The 25232-nt window shown below is 44.9% G+C and overlaps 1 protein-coding gene across 5 annotated transcripts in view; it reads left to right on the plus strand.

Annotated features, from left to right (window-relative positions):
* LOC141107557 (uncharacterized) overlaps nucleotides 1-25232 on the plus strand; it is a 122919-nt gene that overhangs the window by 15034 nt on the left and 82653 nt on the right. For 4 of the 5 annotated variants that reach the window (XM_073598386.1, XM_073598382.1, XM_073598384.1 and 1 more), the window contains exon 2: nucleotides 20979-21212. In XM_073598386.1, the coding sequence (XP_073454487.1) occupies nucleotides 20979-21212 (234 nt within the window). Of the gene's footprint in view, nucleotides 1-17623; nucleotides 17739-20978; nucleotides 21213-25232 lie in introns of all 5 variants that reach the window. The other variant, XM_073598383.1, reaches the window with a different exon arrangement.

Here is a 25232-nt window from a genome sequence, read left to right on the forward strand (position 1 = left end):
ACATTGTTGAAGGCCCTTCATATTTCTAACACATAGCATGTACTGTACATACCAATTACAAACCAAAATACATTCTGCTGAGTAAAGGGTAAAGAAAAGATTACCTGCAGTTTTAGTAGTGCAGTGGTCCACAGAGAAGAGCATCGGTCCAGGCAGCAGGCAGGAACGTGGACAGCGACAGCAAAACAGGCAGCAGGCAGGAATAGTCAGTACAGGTAGAGATGTCAGCACAGCCAAAGCATTAGTCCAGATAGCAGGCAGGGATGTGGTCAGCAGCAGCAAAAGGATCAAAGGATCGTCCATGCAGCAGGCAAGAATACTGTCCATAGTTAGTACATGCAGCAGGCAGAGGTATGGTCAGCACAGCCAGAGTATTTGTCCAGGGAGCAGGCAGTACCATCAAGCTTAGGGCATTGGTCAGGAAAGAATGGGGACAGGGGTAGAGGCTTCTCCCACCCAAATCGCTTTGAAGCCTCCGGGCAACCAGACCCTGTTATGGGAACACAGAAAACCAAAAACTGGTTTTCTGAACTCCGAACACTATTCTGGAGCCCCTCACATATGTGAGACCCCTGTGTAGCAGGGTGAAAGATAAATCCAAGGGGCAGGCAAAAACATGGTCAACAGGCCGAGGTCAGTGCAGGTAAAAGGCAGAAATAGACGGTAGGCAGAGGCATAGTCGATACAGTCCAGGGTCAGTTCACGTGAAAGGCAAAAACATGGCGGAAAAACAATGCAGACGGTAGGCAGAGGCATAGTCGAGAAACAGGCCAGGGTCGGTTCACATGGAAGGCAATAATATGGTTGGTTGAGGAAGGTAAATATTCAGGACAGAGATTAAAAACGGGGAAATGGCAGTATTAGAAATATGGACTAATAATTTTCCAGAGTGTGATATCGCCTGAAGCATTCTCCGATGCAAAGGCCAGGTTGGGAGGGACAGTCGGTACAGTGGAAGCTCGTATCTTTCCTAATTCCTCTTTTGGTGCACACCCAACATTTTTTTTGGCGTCGTCTTCCGGATCCTGTTGGTGGAATATGGTCTGGAAAATGGCGCTCATGTAGTCTGCTGACAGAATCGGAGCGAATGCTTTCTGGGGGGGATACTTGCTGATAAATCAGGGCAGTGACAATGTCTTCAATAAACTTTATGAAGGTGGTGGGTGTTTCTGTGGATTTTTGGTATATTATGAAAGAATTTAAAAGGGCCAAATGAAAAAAGTAAATTGCGACTTTTTTGTACCAGAATAAGGATTTTCTTGTTGAAAGATAGGGCTGCAACAACTGATCGTTTAAATCCACCCCCCCCATGTATTTATTGTACTCAGTGATACAGGTAGGCTTGCGAACGGTACCGCGTCTTCTGCGATGTTCCACCGAGGTGTCATCGTGGATGGTGGACATGATGTACACGTCTTTTCTATCCCTCCACTTCACAGCCAACACTTCTTCGTTCCTCAAGCTTGTCGATTCCCCCCTTGGAATGTTTGTGGTGACAAGACACTGTGGGAAGCCCTTTCGGTTTTTTCTAGTTGTACCACAGGCCAAAGTTTGTTTGAGATGTAGGTGGCGGAGAAGGGGCAAACTCGTATAATAATTATCCATATAAATATGGTACCCCTTTTGGAGGAGTGGGAATGCCAACTCCCAAACAATTTTCCCACTTATTCCCATGTACGAGGGACACTCAGGGGGCTGGAGCTGGGAATCTTTCCCTTCGTATACGCGGAATGCGTACACATAACCGGTGGCACTTTCACAAAGCTTGTTAAGCTTCAAGCCATACCTCGCCCTCTTACTGGGTATATATTGTTTGATTCCCAGCCGGCCTGTGAAATGCACCAGGGATTCGTCCACAGATATATTTTTTTCAGGGACATAAACTTCGGCAAACTTCTGGGAAAAAAAATTAATTAGGGGGCGAACTTTATATAATTTGTCAAAGTTTGGGTGATTTCGGGGGGGGCACTGTGAGTTGTCATTGAAATGCAAGAAGCGCATTATGATTTCGTATCGGGACCTGGACATGGCTGCTGAAAAAATTGGCATATGGTGGATGGGTTTGGTCGACCAATACTTATGAATTTCATTTTTTTTTGTAAGCCCCATGTTCAGGGTTAGGCCTAAAAACAATTTTAGCTCCACTACTGTTAGCGGTCTCCACTCAAAAGGGCGGGCATAGCTGGAGCTGGGGTTGGTTGCAATAAATTGTTGGGCAAACAGATTAGTTTGGTCCACGATGCCTTGAATCCAATCGTTCGGGAAAAATAAATTTAAAAAATCCATTTGTGTAAATCCTGCAGTGTTGACCTGCACACCCGACTGTGCTGTAAAAGGGGGGATCGTGGCTGACCCTGTGGTAGAAGGCAGCCACAATGGGTTTGCCAAGGAATCTGGAAGATGGGTTTGGGCCCTACTTCTTTGGTGTCCACTTGTGCTGTGTCTTTCCTCCTGGGGTCTAGCAGGGCTTGTACTGAGCCCCTCCTCCTGGGGTCTACCGCCGCTGGCACTGCTGGTAGCTGCCTGGTTTTCAGACCGTCGTCTTTTTGGACGGACTATTTCCTCCTCTAAATCTGATCCTGATGTGCTGCCTTCGGGGGGGGCTCATATTCCGAATCAGAACCAGAATCTGAACTGAGCGGTAAGAGCTCCCCGTTGCTCTCATCGGTCAGACTCAGGATCTGGTATGCCTCTTCTGGGGTGTACATCTTTCTGGACATAGTGGCTGACTGGCTGTATGTACTCTGGTGGCAAGTGATGAGGTGGCGGGTACTCTGGTGGCAGATGATGAGGTGGCGGGTACTCTGGTGGCAGGTGATGAGGTGGCGGGTACTCTGGTGGCAGGTGATGAGGTGGCGGGTACTCTGGTGGCAGGTGATGAAGTGGCGGGTACTCTGGTGGCAGATGATGAGGTGGCAGGTACTCTGGTGGCAGGTGATGAGGTGGCAGGTACTCTGGTGGCAGGTGATGAGGTGGCGGGTACTCTGGTGGCAGGTACTCTGGTGGTGAGGTGGCGGGTACTCTGGTGGCAAGTACTCTGGTGGCAGGTGATGAGGTGGCGGGTACTCTGGTGGCAGGTGATGAGGTGGCGGGTACTCTGGTGGCAGGTGATGAGGTGGCGGGTACTCTGGTGGCAGGTGATGAGGTGGCGGGTACTCTGGTGGCAGGTGATGAGGTGGCGGGTACTCTGGTGGCAGGTGATGGACAGGTACTCTGAGATGACAGGTACTCTGAGGTGACAGGTACTCTGAGGTGACAGGTACTGAGGTGAAGGTACTGAGGTGACAGGTACTCTTTATTTAGGAGGGGCGATCTGGGCACAGTAGTACATGTAATTAGTAACTCACTGTTAGCTGATCTCTTCTCCTCACACTGGATCGGTGTGTGAGGAGAAGAGCCCAGCAACAGCAGTTACTATCTGTTTGTTTACATTAGTGACCGGCTGTGATTGGACACAGCTGGTCATGTGATGCAGAGCCATGTCATTGGCTACAGTGATCGGGGCTGAGCTGTATCCAGGGGAAAAGCCTCAGCCCCGATCACCGCCCTGATCACTGCTCTTCCGCCGGAAACCGCATAGTACACGCTTCCCAATGCCGCTCTGCATCCGCCGTTACCGACGCTCCGCCGCCCGCCACCGCCGCCACTTCAATACCCCCATCGGGGAACGGCTGTGTCCTGAGGGACACAACGGTACCCCGATCGCCGCTCTGCGGGCCCCCGGGGGCCCGCAGTAGCGGCGGAAAGCCGAGGCCGTCATATGACGCCCACCCAGGATGGGAGATCCCATCTGTGGATGTCATTTGACTATGGCCGGGTATTGAAGCGGTTAAAAATGGCGCCAGGCGGCGTCATTACATTACTGCGCATGCGCCGGCCTGCCGAGCTCGTACGATCTTTCCCGAGTCCTGCAGGCTTCGGAACGGCGCATGCGCAGTTGCATGGCCGACCCGCAGCCATATTTTTTTACGGGCACAGGCTGCCCGTAACGGGCATTCTCGGGCGCCCCGAAAATGGGGTGATTTTTACGGGCTGCCTGTAAATTAACGGGCGGTTGGCAACACTGATCTGTGGACACCCCACTGACCCCAGCTGCAGGCCAGATAAAATCTTGTTATGGGCTGGATGTGGCCCATGGTCCATAGCTTGGAGACCCCTGGTCTAAACTGTCTTTGTATTATTAAGCATTAACAGATCCCTTCACTTGAATCATCTATAGTCAGTAATTTGAAGGGGTGACATACACTTTTAGCCATATAGTGGTAGTACCAGAATGTTTGTTGTAGACATAGTACAGCATAGATTCGCTTTTACACATGACATTGTTGGCATGATCATCTTTATGATTAGGGTTGCACCAATACCGCTTTTTTAGGACAGGGTACAAGTACCAATACTTTTTTCAAGTACTCGCCGATACCGATACTTTTTTTTTATGTCATGTGACAGTGGCACTAATATGCAGCATTGATGGGCTATGATGAGGCGGGGACTGTGTCAGTAGTTTTTTATTTTTATTATTTTGTACAATTTTATTCTATACAATACATTTTTGCCGTTACATTTTATAATTTATATATTTTTTTGTTATTTTTCTTACAATGCTTCCTTTTTTTGGGTGGGGGGGGATGGGATAATTTTTTTTTTAATATATACAATGTAACATTTATTACTCTCTATTATTTTCTTTTTAGTTAATTTTTTTTATCAGCCCTGTTGGGGGGGGGGGGGGTTGGTGAGATATCAGGGGTCTAAGACCCCTGACATCCCCCCTTTAAGACAGGGAAAAAGACTGAGGACACAGATTCCCCAGTCCCTTTCTCTGCAGCCTCAGCTGCACTGAAAATGATTGGACAGAAGACCGACTCCTGTTCATTCATAAACCGAAGCATAATAAACTATTACTATGCTCAGTTATGAATGGACAGAGTGATCATTCAGAACAGGAGGAAGCTGGTAAATGACATATTTACAGGCTCCTTCCTCTGCTCTCTATACTGAGAGCTCTGGGGGGGGGGCCGGAGGAGGACCCAGAGAGAGGAAAGAGGACACCAGAAAGCCAGAGGAAGACCCAGGGAGCTGGAGGAGCACACAGGGGACAGTTGGGGGTGATCGGGGTGGTGGTGGGGGCAGTTACAAGCATTGATCCCCTGTATAGGCTTTCAATAAAGTAGCTGGCAGCTGCGGGAGAAGGAGGAGGAGAAGCGGCTGTCAGCTGCTTTATTGAAAGCCTATAAAGGGGGATCAATGCTTGTAACTGCCCCCACCACTGCACCGATCACCTGTGAAACTGCCCGGCCCCCCCCTGTTACGCTGAGGAGGCCTGGCCCGTTACAACAAGTATCGGATCAAGCATTGGAGCCCTTTCACGAGTACAGATACTCGTGCAAATGCTTGGCATCGGCACTGATACCGATAATAGTATCGGTATCGGTGCAACCCTATTCATGATACTTACGGTATTTAGGTGATAGTATAATTATTTTAGTGATAAATGTGGCTACTGAGATTATGACCAATGACAATGGAGACCAGGAAAAATAGAATGAATCTACCCAGAGGGGACAAAGGCAGAACCACAATCCTGACAGAGGTTCTAACCATTCCCTGCTCTATCGAAGAAGAAAAAATTGGATTAGAGGTCTACACTTTAAGAGTTAGGTTTTGGGGTTTTGTTCAGCATAAAAGTTGGATTAAGGAGGTGAAAGTTCTGAGGTCAGTAAACAAGGATGCTTAGGTCCACATGTTGAAGAATATAAAATGAGTCCGCGCAGTGGATATGGGTACAGATGGAATATAGAACTGCTGCCTCTACAGGTACAATTCCACCTGGGTGGAGTGTACTAGAATATATATATATAACAAATGTAGATGTGGCGCTGTTCTAGTGGAGTAAATATGTGATGGTAAAACCGCCGTTTTATACCTTGTGTAGTCTCCTAGACTAGGTATGAAAGCTGGATAGTTTAAATTGTATTTACTATAAATTAGTGGCAAGTGCCTCAAACCTTGTGTGTGTGCACATATATCACAGTGTGGTGCTACGGACTTATGGTGTCCATTAGCAATTGGACTAATTCAAACAAAAAATGGGTGAATGAATAAAAAAATAAAAAACAACGTGTGTTACAAGCGAGCTGCGCGGATTTCCAGCAGATTGATGGGCAAGGTTCTCTCTACGTGGGACCATTTTCCCTGTACGGAGGCCTCTTCCAATACCGCTCCCCAGCCGAGTCGACTGGCGTCTGAAGTTACCACCTTCCAGGTTACCGGCGGAAAGGACTTCCCGCCCCTTAAGTTGCTGGTCCTTGACCACCAAGAGAGGGCCTGTTTTACCCTTGGGGATAGAAACATTGGATGATCCAAGGCTAGAACAGACTTGTTCCAAGCCTCCAGGATAGTTTTCTGGAACAACCTGGAGTGAAACTGCGCATAAGGAACTGCGCTGAAAGATGACACCATCTTGCCCAGCAGTCTCATGCACAATCGAATTGAGGGTCTTTCTACCCTTTTGACTTTCCTGACCAGCTCCACTATCGAGCTGACCTTTAAGGGGGGTAAAAACACCCTTCCCTGGATCGTATCCAGGATCCTAGATTAGGATTTAAACTGGATGAAGGGCCGATTTGTCCATATTCAGGATCCAGCCTAGGCCTCTCAGAAAATGAACAGTAGTTGAAACATTTTCTATCAGGGCAGAATAGGACTGGTCCTTCTAAAGAAGGTCGTCTAGATATCCTATCACCGATATCTTTTGGGACCTTAGAGAAGCCAATACTGGAGCCAACACTTTTGTGAAGACTCAAGGGGCCGTAGCCAGACCGAATGGAATTGCTACAAACTGGAAATGACACCCCTCTACTGCGAAGCGTAGAAATCTTTGATGTTGGCCGAAAATCGGCACATGCAGGTATGCATCCTTGATGTCTACGGATGCTAAAAAATCCCCTTTTTTTAAGGATGCAATCACTGAACGAACCGTTTCCATACGGAAGGTTCGGACCCTTAGAAAGGACTTGAGGGACTTGAGGTCCAGAATGGGCCTTACCTCCCCATTTGGTTTCGGCACTGTAAACAGGTTCGAATAAAACCCCTTGAATCTTTCTTTGTGCGGAACCTTGATAATCACCCCTTGCCTTTTTAGCTGTTCTAAGGCTAGGAATAGGCTTTTCTTTTTCTCTGGGTCCGATGGGACTCTTGATATCAGAAACCGATTTGGGGGAAAATCCTGGAATTCTATTTTGTAACCTTGTGTTATAGTGGAAATGACCCACCACCTGTCCTGCACCAATCTTGCCCAAGCATCTGCGAACCGCCGCAGTCTGCCCCCCACCTGTAAGAGTGGGGGCGCCTCTTCACAAGGAGGACTTGGCATTGGCTTTGTTCGGCTTCTGAGTCCAAGGTCTTTTTTGACCTTGAGGTTTCTTAAAGGCAGGTGGTTGAGGCCGTCGATACTTCTTGGGAGAAGAGGCGCTTGGCCCAGGAACATTAGGAATTTTAAAGGAGGGCTGCTTATTCCTTCTCTTAACAGGAAGCAAGGAGCTCTTTCCACCTGAGATTTTTTGGATATACTTATCCAGATCCTCTCCAAACAAACGTTCCCCATGAAAGGGAAGAGCCGCGAGCAGCCTTTTACATGGCATCTCGGCTGACCAGTTCTTTAACCATAAGACTCTGCGCATATGCACTGAGAGTAGAGCAAAGCGAGACATCTGCTGGATTGAGTCCTTTAATGCGTCAACTGCAAAAAATAATGCACGAGGAAGTTCTGACATATCGTCAGAATATTCCTCCTGAACCGGCAGGTTCCTGACCAGTCTTTTAAAACAGTCCTTCAGGGTTTGGCAGATCCCAATAGCCGCAACAGCCAGTTGTACTGCTGACCCAGCCACCACAAAGGAGGCCTTTAGTAAGGATTCCAGCTTCTTATCCGCTGGATCTTTAAACCCTTGGGCATTATCCACTGGACAGGTTAAGCTTTTATTTACCGAAGAAATAGCAGCATCCACTAAAGGCGTATCCCACCTTTTTTTTGAATTTTTCCTCCATAGGGTACAAAAATGAAAACCTCTTTGGAGGCAAGTATATTCTGTCTGGGTGGTCCCAGTCAGCGTAAATCAGCTGCTCCAATAATGGATGCACAGGAAATGCCCGGGAACCTTGCTGAGGTCGCAAGCATCCCAATGTAAAACAGGAAAGTTCTGGCCCTTGAACAGGGGTAACTTAAATCCTGCTCTCACCATTTCAGATAAAGACTGGATAAACAATTTTTGGGATTGCGAAGCCGACAATGGTTCTTCAGAACCTGAGTCCCCCTCTGAGGACTCTTCAGCCTCCGCTTCTTTATCCCCTATGGACACCTCCTCAAAATCCTTTGCCCATTCTGGATCCAAATCACAAGGACCCAATTGGCTAAGAGAGTCCTGGTGCTCAAGTGACTCAGCACTGGGACCAGGCTCAGGAGAGGGAGATCTATGCCGTTTCCTCCCTCCCTGTGTTACTGAGGCAATCAAATTGGGTTGGCTGAGAGGAGAAGCCAGGGAAGCTGCAGCGGTGAAGGGGTGAGTTCGGACCTGGCGGAGGGTTTATAAAATATCCAAACAATATGTATCTAATCAGCCAGGCATTTGCACAAAATATTTGTTTGTGGATCTAAGGGGGATGCAGTCAGAGATGCCACATTTTGCCTTGATTTTTTGTTTCTATTATCAAATTTTATTTTTATTTGAAGTTCAACATATCAATTCATACAACTTTATATTCAATAGTTCAAAAAAGAAACTACACGAATACCAAACAATCCTATATATTCTATTCCAAAAAACTGACATGCTTACCCTACCCACCTTAAGAGAAAAACAAAGAAACAGAGAAAAAAAAAAAAAGAAGAAGAGGACTCCCCTCCCCATCTGCTCCCTCCCTCTTCAGCACCCACCCTACTTATAGTAAACTTCAGACTGTCCCACCACCTCCCTTCCTGATGGCCACCTCTTCTACTCCAAATCCTATTATCCTTAATTCTGCCATATCCCCATATATTCCCGTGAAAAAAAAAAATAAAATAAATAAAATAACATTTTGCCTTGATGATGCATAAAAATAGTGGATAGAAAAGAAGGAAAAAAAAAAAAAAAAAAAAAAAGGGAGGATGCCCTTGCCTTTGGCAACCCAATACCTACCACACATAAGGATCCGTCCGGGTGTAGTCGACAGCTGCTCCAGTTTTGCTAATCAGCCCAGATGATGTATAAAATAGCCATCTATTTGTCCATCATAGTTAAAAGCAAACTGCCAAACGTGCCAAGGCAAAAATTTCCCGATGTCCAGATTAAGAAGGCAAAGAGCAGTAACCCACGACAAACACTACTTTGGTTCATTTTTATATCTGATGAGAGGGTAGATTTGGAAAATATGGGATACTGAGCTATGATCATCAGTTTAGTACCATTCCATACATACAAAATCACAGACTGTTCCTTCTCTATGTGACAGAAGGTAATCTTACTCGCTGCAGGACTGTGAACTGTGATTGACTTTGGCTTGCAGCACTCCGGGAGATGTAGTCTGGAGGACAACTGGAATCACCGCCATCACTGGGAAAGCAACTACAATACCCAGTGATACCTGGGAGCAGGAGAGGTCTTATACGTATAAAAGCACGGGAAAGAGCAGGGCAGTTGGGGGGGGGCGCGCCAACCAGAGAGAGGCTGAGAGAAGGGGTGCTGTGCTGTGCTTTTCTGTGTTGAGTTTCTGTAACCCAGATTGTACCCGGGCTTATGGTAAGCAATTCAAACCAAACAAAAACCAACAATAACCACTTGCCGACCGCAATACCTGTATACGCATGTTGCGGTTTGCAAGTGGTTTACCGGGATTATGGCTCACGATATCAGCCATAACCCAGTAACGTTTTTTTCAGCAGACGGCTGGTTTTCTCATGAAACTGGTCCGAGTTGGTTTCCAAAGCTGGTGCTTCTTGGGCTTACTGTTACCGCCTGTTCACCTGAGAAACAATCCGACAGTGCGGCCATCGGCTCACATAGGCGATCAAAGCGCGTTAGCGCTTTGATCGACTCTCTGTATCACGTACCTGATCAGAGGCTGAAGTGCTGGGAGAGCTTCCCTTGCGACTAAGTGCAGAGCGCCCCCTGGAGGTGGTACAGGGGGAGCTATACTCAAAGCGGCAGGGGTTGCTGGCTGCGGCAGGCTGAGATGAAGCAGAGAAGTCCACTGGTGGGCAGCTGACGAGCAGGGTAGACTGCTAGGTAGGGGTACCTCGGAAGTACCAGATGAGATCGTACAGCAGGAAGTACCAGGAGCAGTGTCAGGAGCCAGGCCGGGGTTCATACACAGGACAGCAAACAGTAGCAAAGTCTATAGAACAAGCCAGGGGTCATACACGGTGCAGCGGATCAAACAGTAGCAAAGTCCATAAAACAAGCCAGGGGTCATACACAGTGCAGCAGATCAAACAGTAGCAAAGTCCATAAAACAAGCCAGGGGTCATACACGGTGCAGCAGATCAGAGCGGAGTAACAGGAACGAGCCAAGGGTCAAGCCGGGGTAAGTACAGATCAGATAGGTCAAGACAAGCCGGGTCGTTTAGCAGATAATCCAAGACAACAGGAACAGGAACTGAGGAATACACAGGAAGCTGAAGATCATGCAGCAGTTGGTGACTGCTGCAACATGCTTTAAATAGTATGCTTGGTGCCTGGAGTCTCTCACGTGGTGTGTGTGATTTGGCGTGCAGGTGTTCGCATTAGTGCTGGAGAATTTGTGTTAATTGATACAGGATTCTGCTGGCCATAGATGTTAGTTCTCCTGCGGGTTAGTCCCTGACAGTGCCCCCCCAAGGGGCAGCCTCCGGATGCCCAGGCGGGCTTGCTTCTCCGGATATCTTCTGAAGAATTCACGTAGCAGTCTAGGGGCATGAACATTACTTGCGGGTTCCCAAGAGCTCTCCTCTGATGGGTAACCCTTCTACTTCACTAATTATTGAATTTGTCTACCTCTCTTTCGACAATCCAGGATGATTTCCACCTCGAACTCCTTTTCTTCACCCACTGTGATTGGAGGTGGAGGAGGATCTTCTCTTCCAGAGAAGGGGCCAGTACTGATTGGCTTGAGCAGCGAGACGTGGAAGACTGGGTGAATCTTGTAAGAGCTTGGCAGAGACAATTCAAAAGCCACAGGATTAATCTCTCTCTTAATCGCAAAGGGACCGATGAATCTTGGGCCCAGCTTCCGGGAGGGGCAAGACAATTTAAGATTCAATGTGGAGAGCCAAACTTTGTCCCCTACTTTCAGAACTGGATTACCTTTCCTCTTCCTGTCATAATGCTTTTTATAGTCCTCCTGTGCTTTTTTCATGTTTTCTTGAAGAACCTGTAAATTTTCTTGAATGAAAGTTAATCTGTCCTGTACAGCAGGTACCGCTGCTTCTGGAGTGACATAAGGCAAGAAGGATGGGTGGAATCCATAGTTTGCCCAGAATGGAGACTGATTGGTGGAGGCGTGTACCGAATTATTATAGGCGAATTCGGCACATGGCAGCAAGGTTACCCAGTTATCTTGAGAGAAGGTAGAAAAACAGCGGAGGTACTGCTCTAGTGTCTGATTCGTCTTCTCCGTCTGGCCATTACTCTGTGGGTGATAGGCAGAAGACAAACAGATTTCAATGTTCAAAGCTTTACAGAGAGCCCTCCAGAACCTTGAAGTAAATTGTACTCCTCTGTCGGATACAATACTGTCTGGCAAGCCGTGCAATCTTACGATCTCTTTAATAAAGACATGTGCTGTATCAATGGCAGAAGGTGTGCCTAGTAGAGGCAGGAAGTGGGCCATCTTTGATAAACGGTCGACCACCACCAGGATAGTGGTAAAGCTTTCAGATGGGGGCAGCTCCACAATAAAATCCATGGACAACATTTTCCAGGGGCGGTCCGGGATAGGTAGTGGTCTTAGCAAACCCCAGGCTTGGGTGCAGCTTCCTTTACTTCTGGCACAGGTTGTGCAGGAGCCTATGAAATCCTTACAATCTTGCCTCAGGTTAGGCCACCAGTAGGATCGCTGAATCAGCTCAGTAGTCTTATGAATCCCGAAATGGCCGGCAAGTTGGTGTTCGTGAAAGGTCTTGAGGACCTGAAGCCTGGCTCCCATGGGAACGAAGATCTTGTCCCCGTGCCACAGGAGTCCTTCCTGCCTTCTGAATGCAGATCCTTCGGATTCGAGGCATTGAGCAGAGGTTTGTTCAAGGGTTGATCTTAGATCAGGTTGAACTAAAAGGAAATTCTGAGGGGACAAGATGGTACTAGGGGCCACAGTCTCTGGAGTTTCTGGAAACATGCGTGAGAGGGCATCCGCTTTCCCATTCTTGGACCCCGGACGGTAAGTAAGGTGAAAGTTAAACCTCGAAAAGAACAAGGCCCATCTGGCCTGCCGTGGTCTTAGTCGTTTGGCAGATCTGAGATATTCAAGGTTTTTATGGTCGGTGAATATCATGATGGGATGAGCTGCGCCTTCCAGTAGGTATCGCCATTCTTCCAGAGCAGTTTTTATTGCCAGTAATTCCCGATCCCCCACATCATAATTCCTTTCCGGTTGGCTTAGTTTTCTGGAGAAAAAGGCTACAGGGTATAGTAAAGCTTTAGGGCCTTGGCGTTGTGACAGGATAGCCCCTATGGCGACTTCTGATGCATCGACCTCCAAAACATAGGGCAGGGCTGGATCTGGATGTTGTAGAATGGGGGCCGAGGTGAATAGAGCCTTTAGTTTATCAAAAGCTTCTTGGGCTTCCTGGGACCACTGGAAACGGGTATGCTGGCGAGTGAGCTGGGTAATGGGGGCAATAATACCAGAAAAGTTTTTAACAAATCTCCGATAAAAATTAGCGAACCCCACAAATCTTTGGATACCTTTCTTGCTGGTAGGGGCTGACCACTCCAGAATAGCAGATACTTTCTGAGGGTCCATAGCTATACCTGATGTAGAAATAATTAAGCACAGGAACTGTATGGATGCCTGTTCAAATTGACACTTTTCTGCTTTTGCATAGAGCTTGTGTTCTCTCAATGTAGATAGTACCTTCCGGACGTGGGTTCTATGTAACTCCAGACTGTCAGAGAAGATGAGGATGTCATCCAAATATACGATCAGGAAATGATCCAGGAATTCTCTAAAGATGTTGTTTACAAAATGTTGAAAGGTTGCTGGGGCATTACATAGTCCAAAAGGCATAACACGGTATTCAAAATGCCCAAAACGAGTTCTGAAGGCGGTCTTCCACTCATCCCCCTTTCTGATGCGCACAAGGTTGTAGGCGCCTCGTAAGTCCAACTTAGTAAAGACTTGGGCAGAACGGAATCTCTGAAAAAGCTCGGGAACCAGGGGGAGAGGATAACGATTTTTGACCGTGATTTTGTTAAGTTCCCTGTAGTCCACACAAGGCCTGAGGGAATGGTCTTTCTTCTCCATGAAGAATATTCCAGCACCAGCTGGGGATGATGATGGGCGGATGAATCCTTTTTCTAAGTTCTCGTCAATATATTGACGTAAAGTCTCAAGCTCAGTCTCTGAAAGTGGAAATATTCGACCAAAGGGGATCTCTGCACCAGGCAGCAACTCGATTGGACAATCGTAAGAACGATGAGGTGGCAAAGTGTCCGCTTTTTTCTTATCGAAGACATCTAAAAAGTCATGGTAAACTGGAGGGACGTCTTGGCTAGAATTGGAAACTGGCTGGACGGTAAGGCAACTGGAAGGTGCTACAGGTTCAGGTATGATACAATGCTGGTGGCAATAAGTTGACTTGAAAGCGATATTCCCTGTGTTCCAGTCTATCTGAGGGTTGTGTGCCCGTAGCCAAGGGAGTCCCAAAATTACAGGGAACATAGGAGAACAAAGAACATCAAAACAAAGAAATTCTTGATGGCCTGGGTCAATCATGGTGAGAATAGGCAAAGTCTCTTGAGTAACAGGCCCAAACTGCGGTGTTGAACCATCAGCCAAGTGAATTTTAAGTTTATATTCCTTCCTCCGAAGTGGAATCTGAAAGTCTTTAGCCAGGGAAATGTCCAAAAAGCAACTGCAAGCCCCGGAGTCGATTATTGCTGGAAGTCTGACCTCTCCTCTTGCCAACTGTAATGCGATATGGAGAACAAGATGAGTTGGAGAAGGTTTCGGGACTTGGAGGCTAGTAGAGTTGCGGAAAGGAGATCTACTGGGCCTTATTGGGCAGTTGAGACGGATATGTCCGGGATCTCCGCAATAGAAACATAGGTTAGCTTGCCGGCGATGAAGTTTCTCGTTAGGGGTCAGAGCAGAGCGAACTGCGCCAATTTGCATAGGCCCTTTGTTGGCCGTGAACGGAGTGACGGGTGCAGGAACAGCTGGAACTGTGGGCGTCATCCAAGAAGGCCGGAAGGATCGTGCACATCGTTCAGACCGTCGCTCCCGCAGGCGCCTATCAATTTGGACGACTAGCTGGGTGAGTCCTTCTAAAGTGGTTGGGGACTCTACTTGTGCAAGTTCATCTTTGACAAGTTCAGATAAGCCGAGCCGGAATTTGAATCTGAGAGCGGCCTCATTCCACCCCGTGTCGGCAGCCCAGGTGCGAAAGTCCACGATATAATCCTCTACAGGGCGCTGCCCTTGCCGCAAGGCATGAAGGGCGGCCTCAGCAGTAGCCATACGTTGTGGATCATCATATAATCTGGACATAGCTTCAAAGAACAAGTTCACTGAATTAATAGCGGGATCCTTTTGCTCTAGTAACTGATGAGCCCAGGACTGGGGTTCATTGGACAGCAGGGAAATAACAAATCCCACTTTAACAGTTTCTATGGAAAAGGTTCTTGGTTGGAGGGCCAGGTAAAGTAAACAGGTGTCCTTGAATGCTCGGAACTTCCCTCGGTCACCAGAGAAGCGCTCCGGAGTAGGTACCCTTGGTTCAGGGGGTGGAATCATCATAGGAGACATTGCTTGGTTCTGAAGGTGAATCTCCAACTGGGAATAATGTCCTTGTAGATTTGTCACTGCTTGGGTCAGCGTAGCGACTTGCTGGCACAGAGTCTTGAGCAGGGAAGCACCTCCGTCAGCCTCTGACGTTACTGGCTGCATGATACTATCACGTACCTGATCGGAGGCTGAAGTGCTGGGAGAGCTTCCCTTGCGACTAAGTGCAGAGCGCCCCCTGGAGGTGGTACAGGGGGAGCTATACTCAAAGCGGCAGGGGTTGCTGGCTGCGGCAAGCTGAGATGAAGCAGAGAAGTCCACTGGTGGGCAGCTGACGAGCAGGGTAGACTGCTAGGTAGGGGTACCTCGGAAATACCAGATGAGATCGTACAGCAGGAAGTACCAGGAGCAGTGTCAGGAGCCAGGCCGGGGTTCATACACAGGACAGCAAACAGTAGCAAAGTCTATAGAACAAGCCAGGGGTCATACACGGTGCAGCGGATCAAACAGTAGCAAAGTCCATAAAACAAGCCAGGGGTCATACACAGTGCAGCAGATCAAACAGTAGCATAGTCCATAAAACAAGCCAGGGGTCATACACGGTGCAGCAGATCAGAGCGGAGTAACAGGAACGAGCCAAGGGTCAAGCCGGGGTAAGTACAGATCAGATAGGTCAAGACAAGCCGGGTCGTTTAGCAGATAATCCAAGACAACAGGAACAGGAACTGAGGAATACACAGGAAGCTGAAGATCATGCAGCAGTTGGTGACTGCTGCAACATGCTTTAAATAGTATGCTTGGTGCCTGGAGTCTCTCACGTGGTGTGTGTGATTTGGCGTGCAGGTGTTCGCATTAGTGCTGGAGAATTTGTGTTAATTGATACAGGATTCTGCTGGCCATAGATGTTAGTTCTCCTGCGGGTTAGTCCCTGACACTCTGGCTTTGGAGAACCGGAGCAATGTCATGACGTCACTTCCGGTCCAGGCTGGAAGAAAAAAAAAACAAATAGAAATTGAAAAACAACTGATCTTTTGTTTTTAAAAAAGAAGAGATTTTGGGACTTTTTGACAACAAATCTCTCCATAAAAAGGGACCTGTCATCCTTATTTCTATTACAAGGGATGTTTACATTCCTTGTAATAGGAATAAAAGTGATCAAAATAATTAAAAAGGACAGTGTAATAAAAAAAAAGCAAAATAAATAATAACGATTAAAAAAAAAAAATGAAAAGCCCCCCTATCCCTCCGTGCTCGTGCACAGAAGCGAACGCATATGTAAGTCGCGCACGCATATGTAAACAGTATTCGAACCACACACATGAGATATCGCCATGAACGTTAGAGCGAGAGCAATAATCCTAGTGCTAGACCTCCTCTGTAACTCTAAACAGGTAATTTGTAAATACGCTTAAAGTATCGCCTATGGAGATTTTTAAGTACCACAGTTTGTCACCATTACACGAGCGTGCGCAATTTTAAAGTGTGACAGTTTGAGTATCTACAGGTGCAGCTCATAAAATTAGAATATCATTGAAAAGTTAATTTATTTCAGAAATTCAATTCAAAAAGTGAAACTCATAGCTTTTATATAAATGCGTTACACACAGAGTGATATATTTTTAGCTTTTTTTTCCCTTTAGATTTCGATGCTTATGGCTTACAGCTAGTGAAAACTCAATATTCAGTATCTCAGAAAATTATAATATTACATAAGACCAATAAAAAAAAAAAAAATAAATAAAAAAAAATGTTATTACAGAAAAGTTGGCTTACTGAAAAGTATGTCCATGTACAGTATATTATGCACTCAATACTTGGTCGAGGCTCCTTTTGCATGAATTACTGCATCAATGTGGCGTGTCCATGAATGTCTATCCCTAATAAAAAAATAAAAAAAAAAAACCCAAAACAAAAATTGCAGATGAAGTGCGCTAATGCAAAAAGCTAAACCGCAAAATAGACAAATATGCATAAATGACTATTCCTAATTTAAAAAAACAAAAAAATACAATAATACGCGATAATATGTGAAACTGATAAAAGTGCTCGAATCAAAAGCAGATATTCATCTGATTTTACATAAAAAAAATAGTAAAATATCTGCTTTTGATTCAAGCACTTTTATCAATGTTTCACATATCGCATATATATTTTTAATTTTTTTTAATTGGGGATAGTCATTCATGCCTTTGTCTATTTGTCTATTTTTGCTGTTTAGCTTCTTCAATTAGTGCACTTTGTCACTGTTTCACATATTATCACATATTACTGCAATTTTTGTTTAGTGTTTTTTTTTTTTTTAATTAGGGATAGTCATTCATGCATATTTGTCTATTTTTTCTGCTTGAATTAGCGCACTTCATCACTGTTTCACTTATTATCGCACTTTATCGCATATTACAGCATGTTTTGTTTTTGTTTTTTAAATGGAGGTATAGTCATTCATGCATATTTGTTTATTTTTGCTGCATAGCTTCTTGAATTAGTGCACTTTATCATTGTTTGACAACATTATTGCATATTACTGCATTATTTTATTTTTATCTTTTAGGGATAGTCATTCCTGCATATTTGCCTGCATAGCTTGTTGAATTAGTGCACCATTTATTATTATTACATATACACAAATACACAGGGCATCCCATGATGGGAATCGTTGTGTTTTCAGATCAAGGGGCAACGGATGCATAAATACAGAGATTGCAGAGAATAGCCAGCCAGGAATGAACCTACAGAAGACATCAACAGAATGAAGAGGGAAAATGGTAGAGATTGCACACAATGTAGGAGGCAAAACTAGCCATTTATAGACCAAGCCAAACACAGAACAATGGAGGAACCCGTACTGGGGGAATCCTCCACTCATCTCTCTGCTTTACTGTCAGGGACAGAAGGCATGCCTAGACCAGAAAGGTCATATGACCTGAGACCTCTGTAGAGTGAGGTGAGCCTGGTATAGATGGTGGCAAAAGTATCCACCTTTTCCTATTTCCCATGAAAGGGATCTCTCTGTATACAGCGCAATGCATGGGCCTCTCTGTATACAGCACAGTGAATGGATCTCCCTGTGTACAGTACATGGATCACTTTACAACACAGTACTCCCTATAGTTAGTGGTATTCTGCATTGTTACTGTATTGCTGGGATTTGTAGTCCTCTATACAGTGATGGAACTACCAGGTTTCCTGCACCGGATCTTTGAGGTTTCCACCTCTCGTTAAATACATACATTTTCTGCTAAATCTCAGCATATAAACTAGGAAAAATAAAACATTCCAAATAGTGCTACACCAATGAGATATTAGGGTTAATCACTCCTTGATTTCTACCTCCCTGAACTCCATATCAGATCCTATGGTTACCACTCACCTCTCTGCACACCACTCCCAAAGTGATTCTATGGCTGCCCCACACAGCAGGGAGCAATGATGAAAATTCAGCCACAGTGACCCCCTCTGGTGGGATAACTATTATACAACAAATATAACTGAACCAGAACTTGCAGCAGACTTGCAGAATATTTGCAAAGAAAGTTGATCTGGAGTCATGCAATGCAAACTTGCTACAATCGTGCAAGCAATTGTGAAGCCTTGCAACTCTAGCAATAGCTTAGCAAATCATTTTCAAACTTGCAGAACAATGGACTTGCTATCTGGGCCCCTTATATCAGAGTCTCCATCAAAGTCCACTCTTACATCAGGGTCCCCTTCGGAGTTCCCCATTACATTAAAGTCCCCTTTGCATACATGTGGGGTTGAAACAGAGACCAAAGGCAGCCTCTGCTGACCTTAATCCTCAATCTGTGGACACCCCACTGACCCCAGCTGCAGGCCAGATAAAATCTTGTTATGGGCTGGATGTGGCCCATGGTCCATCGCTTGGAGACCCCTGGTCTAAACTGTCTTTGTATTATTAAGCATTAACAGATCCCTTCACTTGAATCATCTATAGTCAATAATGTGAAGGGGCGCCATACACTTTGGGCCATGTAGTGGTAGTGCCAGAATGTTTGTTGTAGATATAGTACAGCATAGATTTTATTTGACACACATGAAATTGTTGGCATGATCATCTTTATGATTAGGGTTGCACCAATACCACTTTTTTAAGACAGAGTACAAGTACCAATACTTTTTTCAAGTACCCGCCAATACCGATTACCGATACTTTTTTTAAATGTCATGTGACAGTGGCACTAATATGCAGCACTGACGGGCACTGATAGGTGGCACTGATGAGGCGGGGACTGTGTCAGTAGTTTTAAATTTTTATTATTTTTACAATTTTATTCTTCACAATTAATTTTGTCATTATTTTTTACAATTTATATGTTTTTTGTTATTTTTTTACAATGCTTTCTTTTTTTGTGTGTGTGTGTGTGTGTGTGGGGGGGGGGGGGTAGATGGTGTCAGAGTTTTTTATTTTATTTTTTATTATTTTTACAATTTAACCTTTATTTATTATTCTCTTATTTATTTTTATTTTTGATTTTCTTATTTATCAGCCCTGTTGGGGGGAGAGGGGGTTTGGTGAGAGATCAGGGGTCTAAACAGACCCCTGACATCTCCCCTTTGAGACAGGGAAAGTGACTGAGGACACAGATTCCCCAGTCCCTTTCTCTGCAGCCTCAGCTGCACTAAAAATGATTGGACAGAAGACGGGCTCCTGTTCATTCATAAACTGAAGCATTATAAACACAGTTTACTATGCTCAGTTATGAATGAACAGAGTCAGTGATGACTGACTCTGTTCATTCAGAAAAGAAAGAAGTTGGTAAATGACATATTTACCGCCTCCTTCCTCTCTATCCTGAGAGATCTGTGGGGGGGGTCCAGAGGAGGACCCAGAGAGAGGGAAGAGGACACTGGAAGCCAGAGGAAGACCCAGGGAGCTGGAGGAGCACACAGGGGACAGTCGGGGGTGATCGGTGTGGCGGTGGGGGCAGCTACAAGCATTGATCCCCCCTGTATAGCCTTTCAATAAAGCAGCTGTCAGCCGCAAGAGGGAGAGGAGGAGAAGCAGCTGTCAGCTGCTTTATTGAAAGGCTATACAGGGGGGATCAATGCTTGTAGCTGCCCCCACCGCCGCACCGATTACCTGTGAGGCTGTCCGGCTCCCCCTGTTACGCTGAGGACGCCTGCAACGTTACAACAAGTATCGGATCAAGCATTTGAGCATTTGCACGAGTACAGATACTCGTGCAAATGTTTGGTATTGGCATTGATACCGATACTAGTATCGGTGCAACCCTATTCATGAAACTTAGTTAAGTGATAAATGTGGCTACGGAGATTATAACCGATGACAATGCAGACTAGGAAAAATAGAATGAATCTACCCCGATGAGACAAAGACAGAAACACAATCCTCACAGAGGTTCTAACCATTCCACGCTCTATCCAAAAAAACAAACAAAAAAAAATGGGTTAAAGGTCTACACTTTAATGCCCTGTACACACGATAGGATTTTCCGATGGAAAATGTGTGATAGGACCTTGTTGGTGGAAATTCCGACCGTGTGTAGGCTCCATCACACATTTTCCATAGGAATTTCCGACACACAAAGTTTGAGAGCTTGCTATAAAATTATCCGACAACAAAATCCACTGTCGGAAATTCCGACTGTGTGTACACAAATCCGGTGCACAAAGTGCCACGCATGCTCAGAATAAATCAAGAAACGAAAGCTATTGGCTACTGCCCCGTTTATAGTCCCGATGTACGTGTTTTACATCACCACGTTCAGAACGATTGGATTTTCCTACAACTTTGTGTGACCATGTGTATGCAAAAGTTCGAGCCAACATCAGTTGGAAAAAATCCATGGATTTTGTTGTCGGAATGTCCGATCAATGTCCGACCGTGTGTACGGGGCATAAGAGTTAGGTTTAGGGGTTTTGCTCAGGATAAAAGTTGGATTAAGGAGGTGAAAGTTCTGAGGTCAGTAAACAAGGATGTTTAGGTCCACATGTTATCATATATCTTATTTCAATGACTCTCCTTGTCCCTTCTTCTCCACTAGGAGGACTTTGTTCCAAAGACATTGATGAATGTCAGACTCCAGGCATATGTAGAAATGGAGGAACTTGTCTGAGCACATACGGAGGAGGATACAGATGTATGTGCACTAACGGATGGGATGGTGACAACTGTGATCACAACATTGATGACTGTGCCACAGCTGTCTGTTTTCATGGGTCTACCTGCATTGACAAGGTGGCGTCATTTATGTGCCTATGCCCCCCAGGAAAGACTGGTAAATAAAATTAAAAAAACTATCTGCATTTCTATGTTTAAACACATATATAGAGCTAGCCTTGTAGGAGCCGTTATATAGGGATGGGTATCCTGTTCTTTGTCTCTGCATTTTCAAGAACCTCAGGCCCTCTGATACACCAGGTTGAGTCTACAAACATACAATATCATAAGAAATCACTGAAAGCAATACTTGGTATACCTAATAGTTGTACTATATCAAAGAAAACAGGCACCAAACCAGGTAGTAAAGGCAAACTTAATATATCAAAAGAGGAGGGGGATGGTTAATGCGCTACCCTAAAAAAGGATGAATAAGCTGCTACAAACCATGTGACAAAAATGTGTACCAAAATAAAATAAATTGTAGCGCTAAAAAACAAATGTGTAAATTATCTCTGTGCACATAAACATAATGTCCCAATGGTGACGTGTTGTTGAAGCAAGAAACAGTCCACAATCAATGTATGTGATCCGTGTGGCAGATCATTCAGCTTCTCAATGGTCAGCTCGGGTATCTTCAAGATAAATAGATGAATGGAATACGCTTACCGGACAAGTTGGATTCCACTGCCGTGAGCATAGAATCAATAAGGCTTTGTGCCACCAAGGGCCGAGGTGTAGAATTATGGAGGCAAGGGTAGAGCCTCTGTCAGGCGTGGATGTCCCTCTCGGTCCGCTGGAGCTGGATCAAAATGGTTCCCAAAGGCAAGTGGTTTCTCAATTCACCGGAACATAAGAAAAGAAGAGGGATGCTTCCACATAGTGTAACTCGGTATATTTTTATTGCTAAAAAAACGCAATACATGGGAGCATAAAACATAAAACGTGATCACGGGTAAAAGCAGTGTATGGGGTGAGTAAAAACGCCCTACGCATTTTGATCCAAAGATCTTCTACAGGGGCATATGGGACCCTCATAACACTGCCAATATTTATAAAATAGTGTATGCAATCAAACATACTCAAAGACCAATGGGCTGTCAACAATTAAACAATAATAAATCCTATTGGCCAGAGGAGAGGGTCATCTAATGAGATGTGACCCACCCTCTCCTCTGAACCAATCAGTAAGCCTATAACAGAATATACTTAAAATTTTCTACCAGAGACGGGCCTTCACATCCTAATCTATTGGGATTGGTAGATTTAACTTAAGGCGTCTACATGCTGGGAGCCCGGGAACAGAGCGGGACTCCCACATGTGACGCCGCAACCCGGAAGTGTACAGAGCACATGTGGAGGTTGCCTGGCAACCCTGCACGCTGAATGCGGAAAAGCCTGCAAACACAAACCACGTGTTCACGCGGCCGTCACATGACGCCCGAACCACCCCACTTGGTACGCACATCGTTCACGTGCGGGTGGTACGTGCAGGTCGCTAGGCAACCCTGACGCGGTGTCGGAGAAGCCCACAGTAACGTGGGCGTATTCGTACTGCAGTCACCTGACTCTCCATAGGTTGCCACGCGACCATGGATGCAAATCGAGCACATCTATATAATGGGAGAAATTACATGTATTCATAACCAAACAACAACACAGGAGTAGAGAATAATGGTTGACATAAATGAAGATAGAAATAGGCATGTAATAATAACAGTCAAATCATATACCTTCATATGTCAATGAAATAAGATAAATCTATGAAAAATGTGTATATATACACATAGGAGAGGGGCTGTAGCCTAGTATGCTATAATCCATACTAAAGTATAATTCCAAGGGGAAAGGTGAATAATATAAAAAATATGAAAAAATATATGTAATGTGCTTGAATAATGCGAAATATGTGATAATGTGGGAGGGTGAGTGGGATCAAGGCTCAATTGCAATTGTAAAAAATGGGCAAAATTGGAATACAATCATAGGAAATGTATAATTCCAAATATAGAAGGTGAATAAAATAAAAATAAAATATATAATGTACTTGAATGATATGGTTGGAGAACACGAAAAGGTATCACGTGTAATAATGTGGAAATGTGAATAGAGTCAAGGTTAAATTACCATTGTAAAAAATGAACAAAATTGGAATACAATGTAATATAATATTAGGAAAGATTAATAAATGAGTTCAAATCCCACTCTATGTTGAGCCCAAAAGGAAAATATGATCTGAGCTCATGTATCCAATAAGTTTCCAACCTAGATACCCCTCGTAAGCGTGACTCCCCCCGCCAATGAGGGACAAACTTATCAATCACCTGAAATGTACTTCCCGTAGGTTCCCTATTATGGTGGAGTAAGTAGTGTCGGGGTACTGTATGTTTGTCTTTGCCACCTTTAATACCTGCAATATGTTCATTGGCATAGGGGTATGCCTATATATCAAGAATAATGTACAAGCGAATGTGAAAGATGACATCACCGAGGGAGCTAGAGAGGAGGTGGAATCCTTATGGGTAGAGCTCCAAAGGGATGAAGCTAAGGGGAAAATAATACTGGGAGTATGCTATAGGCCCCCTAACCTGAAGGAGGAAGTGGAGACGGATCTCCTAACACAAATTGGATTAGCAGGAAGGATGGGAAGTGTTATCATAATGGGGGATTTTAATTATCCAGACATAGACTGGGCGGAGGGAACCGCGCATTCATTTAAGGCTCGCCAGTTCCTTAATGTCTTGCAGGACAATTTTATGGGTCAGATGGTAGACGCACCAACTAGAAATAAAACATTACTGGATCTACTGATTACCAACAATACAGACCTGATCACAGATGTGGAAATACGGGGCAATTTAGGTAACAGCGATCACAGGTCAATTAGTTTCAGTATAAATCACACAAATAGGAAACATAAAGGGAATACAAAGACACTGAATTTCAAAAGAGCCAACTTCCCTAAACTACAAACCTTGCTAAAAGGCATAAATTGGGATAAAGTATTAGGAACAAAGAATACGGAGGAGAGATGGGTTTGCTTTAAGAGCATATTAAATAAGGGCATTAGCCAATGTATCCCATTGGGTAATAAATTTAAAAGAGCGAACAAAAATCCTGGGTGGCTTAACTCCAATGTAAAAATGCATATAAAAGCAAAGGAGAAGGCCTTCAAAAAATACAAGGTTGAGGGATCATCCTCAGCATTCAGACTTTATAAAGAATGCAATAAGAAATGTAAGGGTGCAATTAGGACGGCTAAGATAGAACATGAAAGACACATAGCGGAGGAGAGCAAAAAAAATCCCAAGAAATTCTTTAAGTATGTAAACAGTAAAAAAGGGAGGACAGACCATATTGGCCCCATAAAGAATGAGGAAGGACATCTGGTTACAAAGGATGGTGAGATGGCAAAGGTATTGAATTTATTCTTCTCCTCAGTCTTCACGAGTGAATCGGGGGGCTTCAGTAACCAAAACTGCAGTGTTTATCCTCATGACACAACACAGGAAGCACCTCCATGGTTAACAGAGGACGGAATTAAAATTAGACTTGAGAAACTCAACATTAATAAATCACCGGGACCAGATGGCTTGCATCCGAGGGTACTTAGGGAACTCAGTCAGGTGATTGCCAGACCGTTGTTCCTAATTTTTACAGACAGTCTATTGACTGGAATGGTACCAGCTGATTGGAGAAAAGCCAATGTAGCACCAATATTTAAAAAGGGCCCAAAAAACATCCCTGGGAATTACAGACCAGTTAGCCTAACATCAATAGTATGTAAAATCTTGGAGGGGATGATAAGGGACTATATACAAGATTTTAATAATAAGAACGATATCATTAAACAATTAAAGGAGACCCAACTACTGCAACAGTCGGTGACAAATCATACCTCTACTTATAGCTCGGACCCCACACCATCTCATTTTGACTCACTTATGGCAGCTCAGAGAGAACTGAATCTTCACTTGACAGAGGTTACACGACTTGAAACTCATAGGGGCAGACAAAGAACTTTTGAACAGGGTGACAAAAATGGTCGCCTGCTGGCCCTATTGGCGCAGAATGACCAACCACTCACGCTTGTCTCCACTCTGCAGACTGCGGAAGGAGATATGGTGACTTCACCCTC

Source organism: Aquarana catesbeiana, linkage group LG09 (assembly GCF_042186555.1).
Source record: "Aquarana catesbeiana isolate 2022-GZ linkage group LG09, ASM4218655v1, whole genome shotgun sequence".
Classification (NCBI taxonomy): domain Eukaryota; kingdom Metazoa; phylum Chordata; class Amphibia; order Anura; family Ranidae; genus Aquarana; species Aquarana catesbeiana.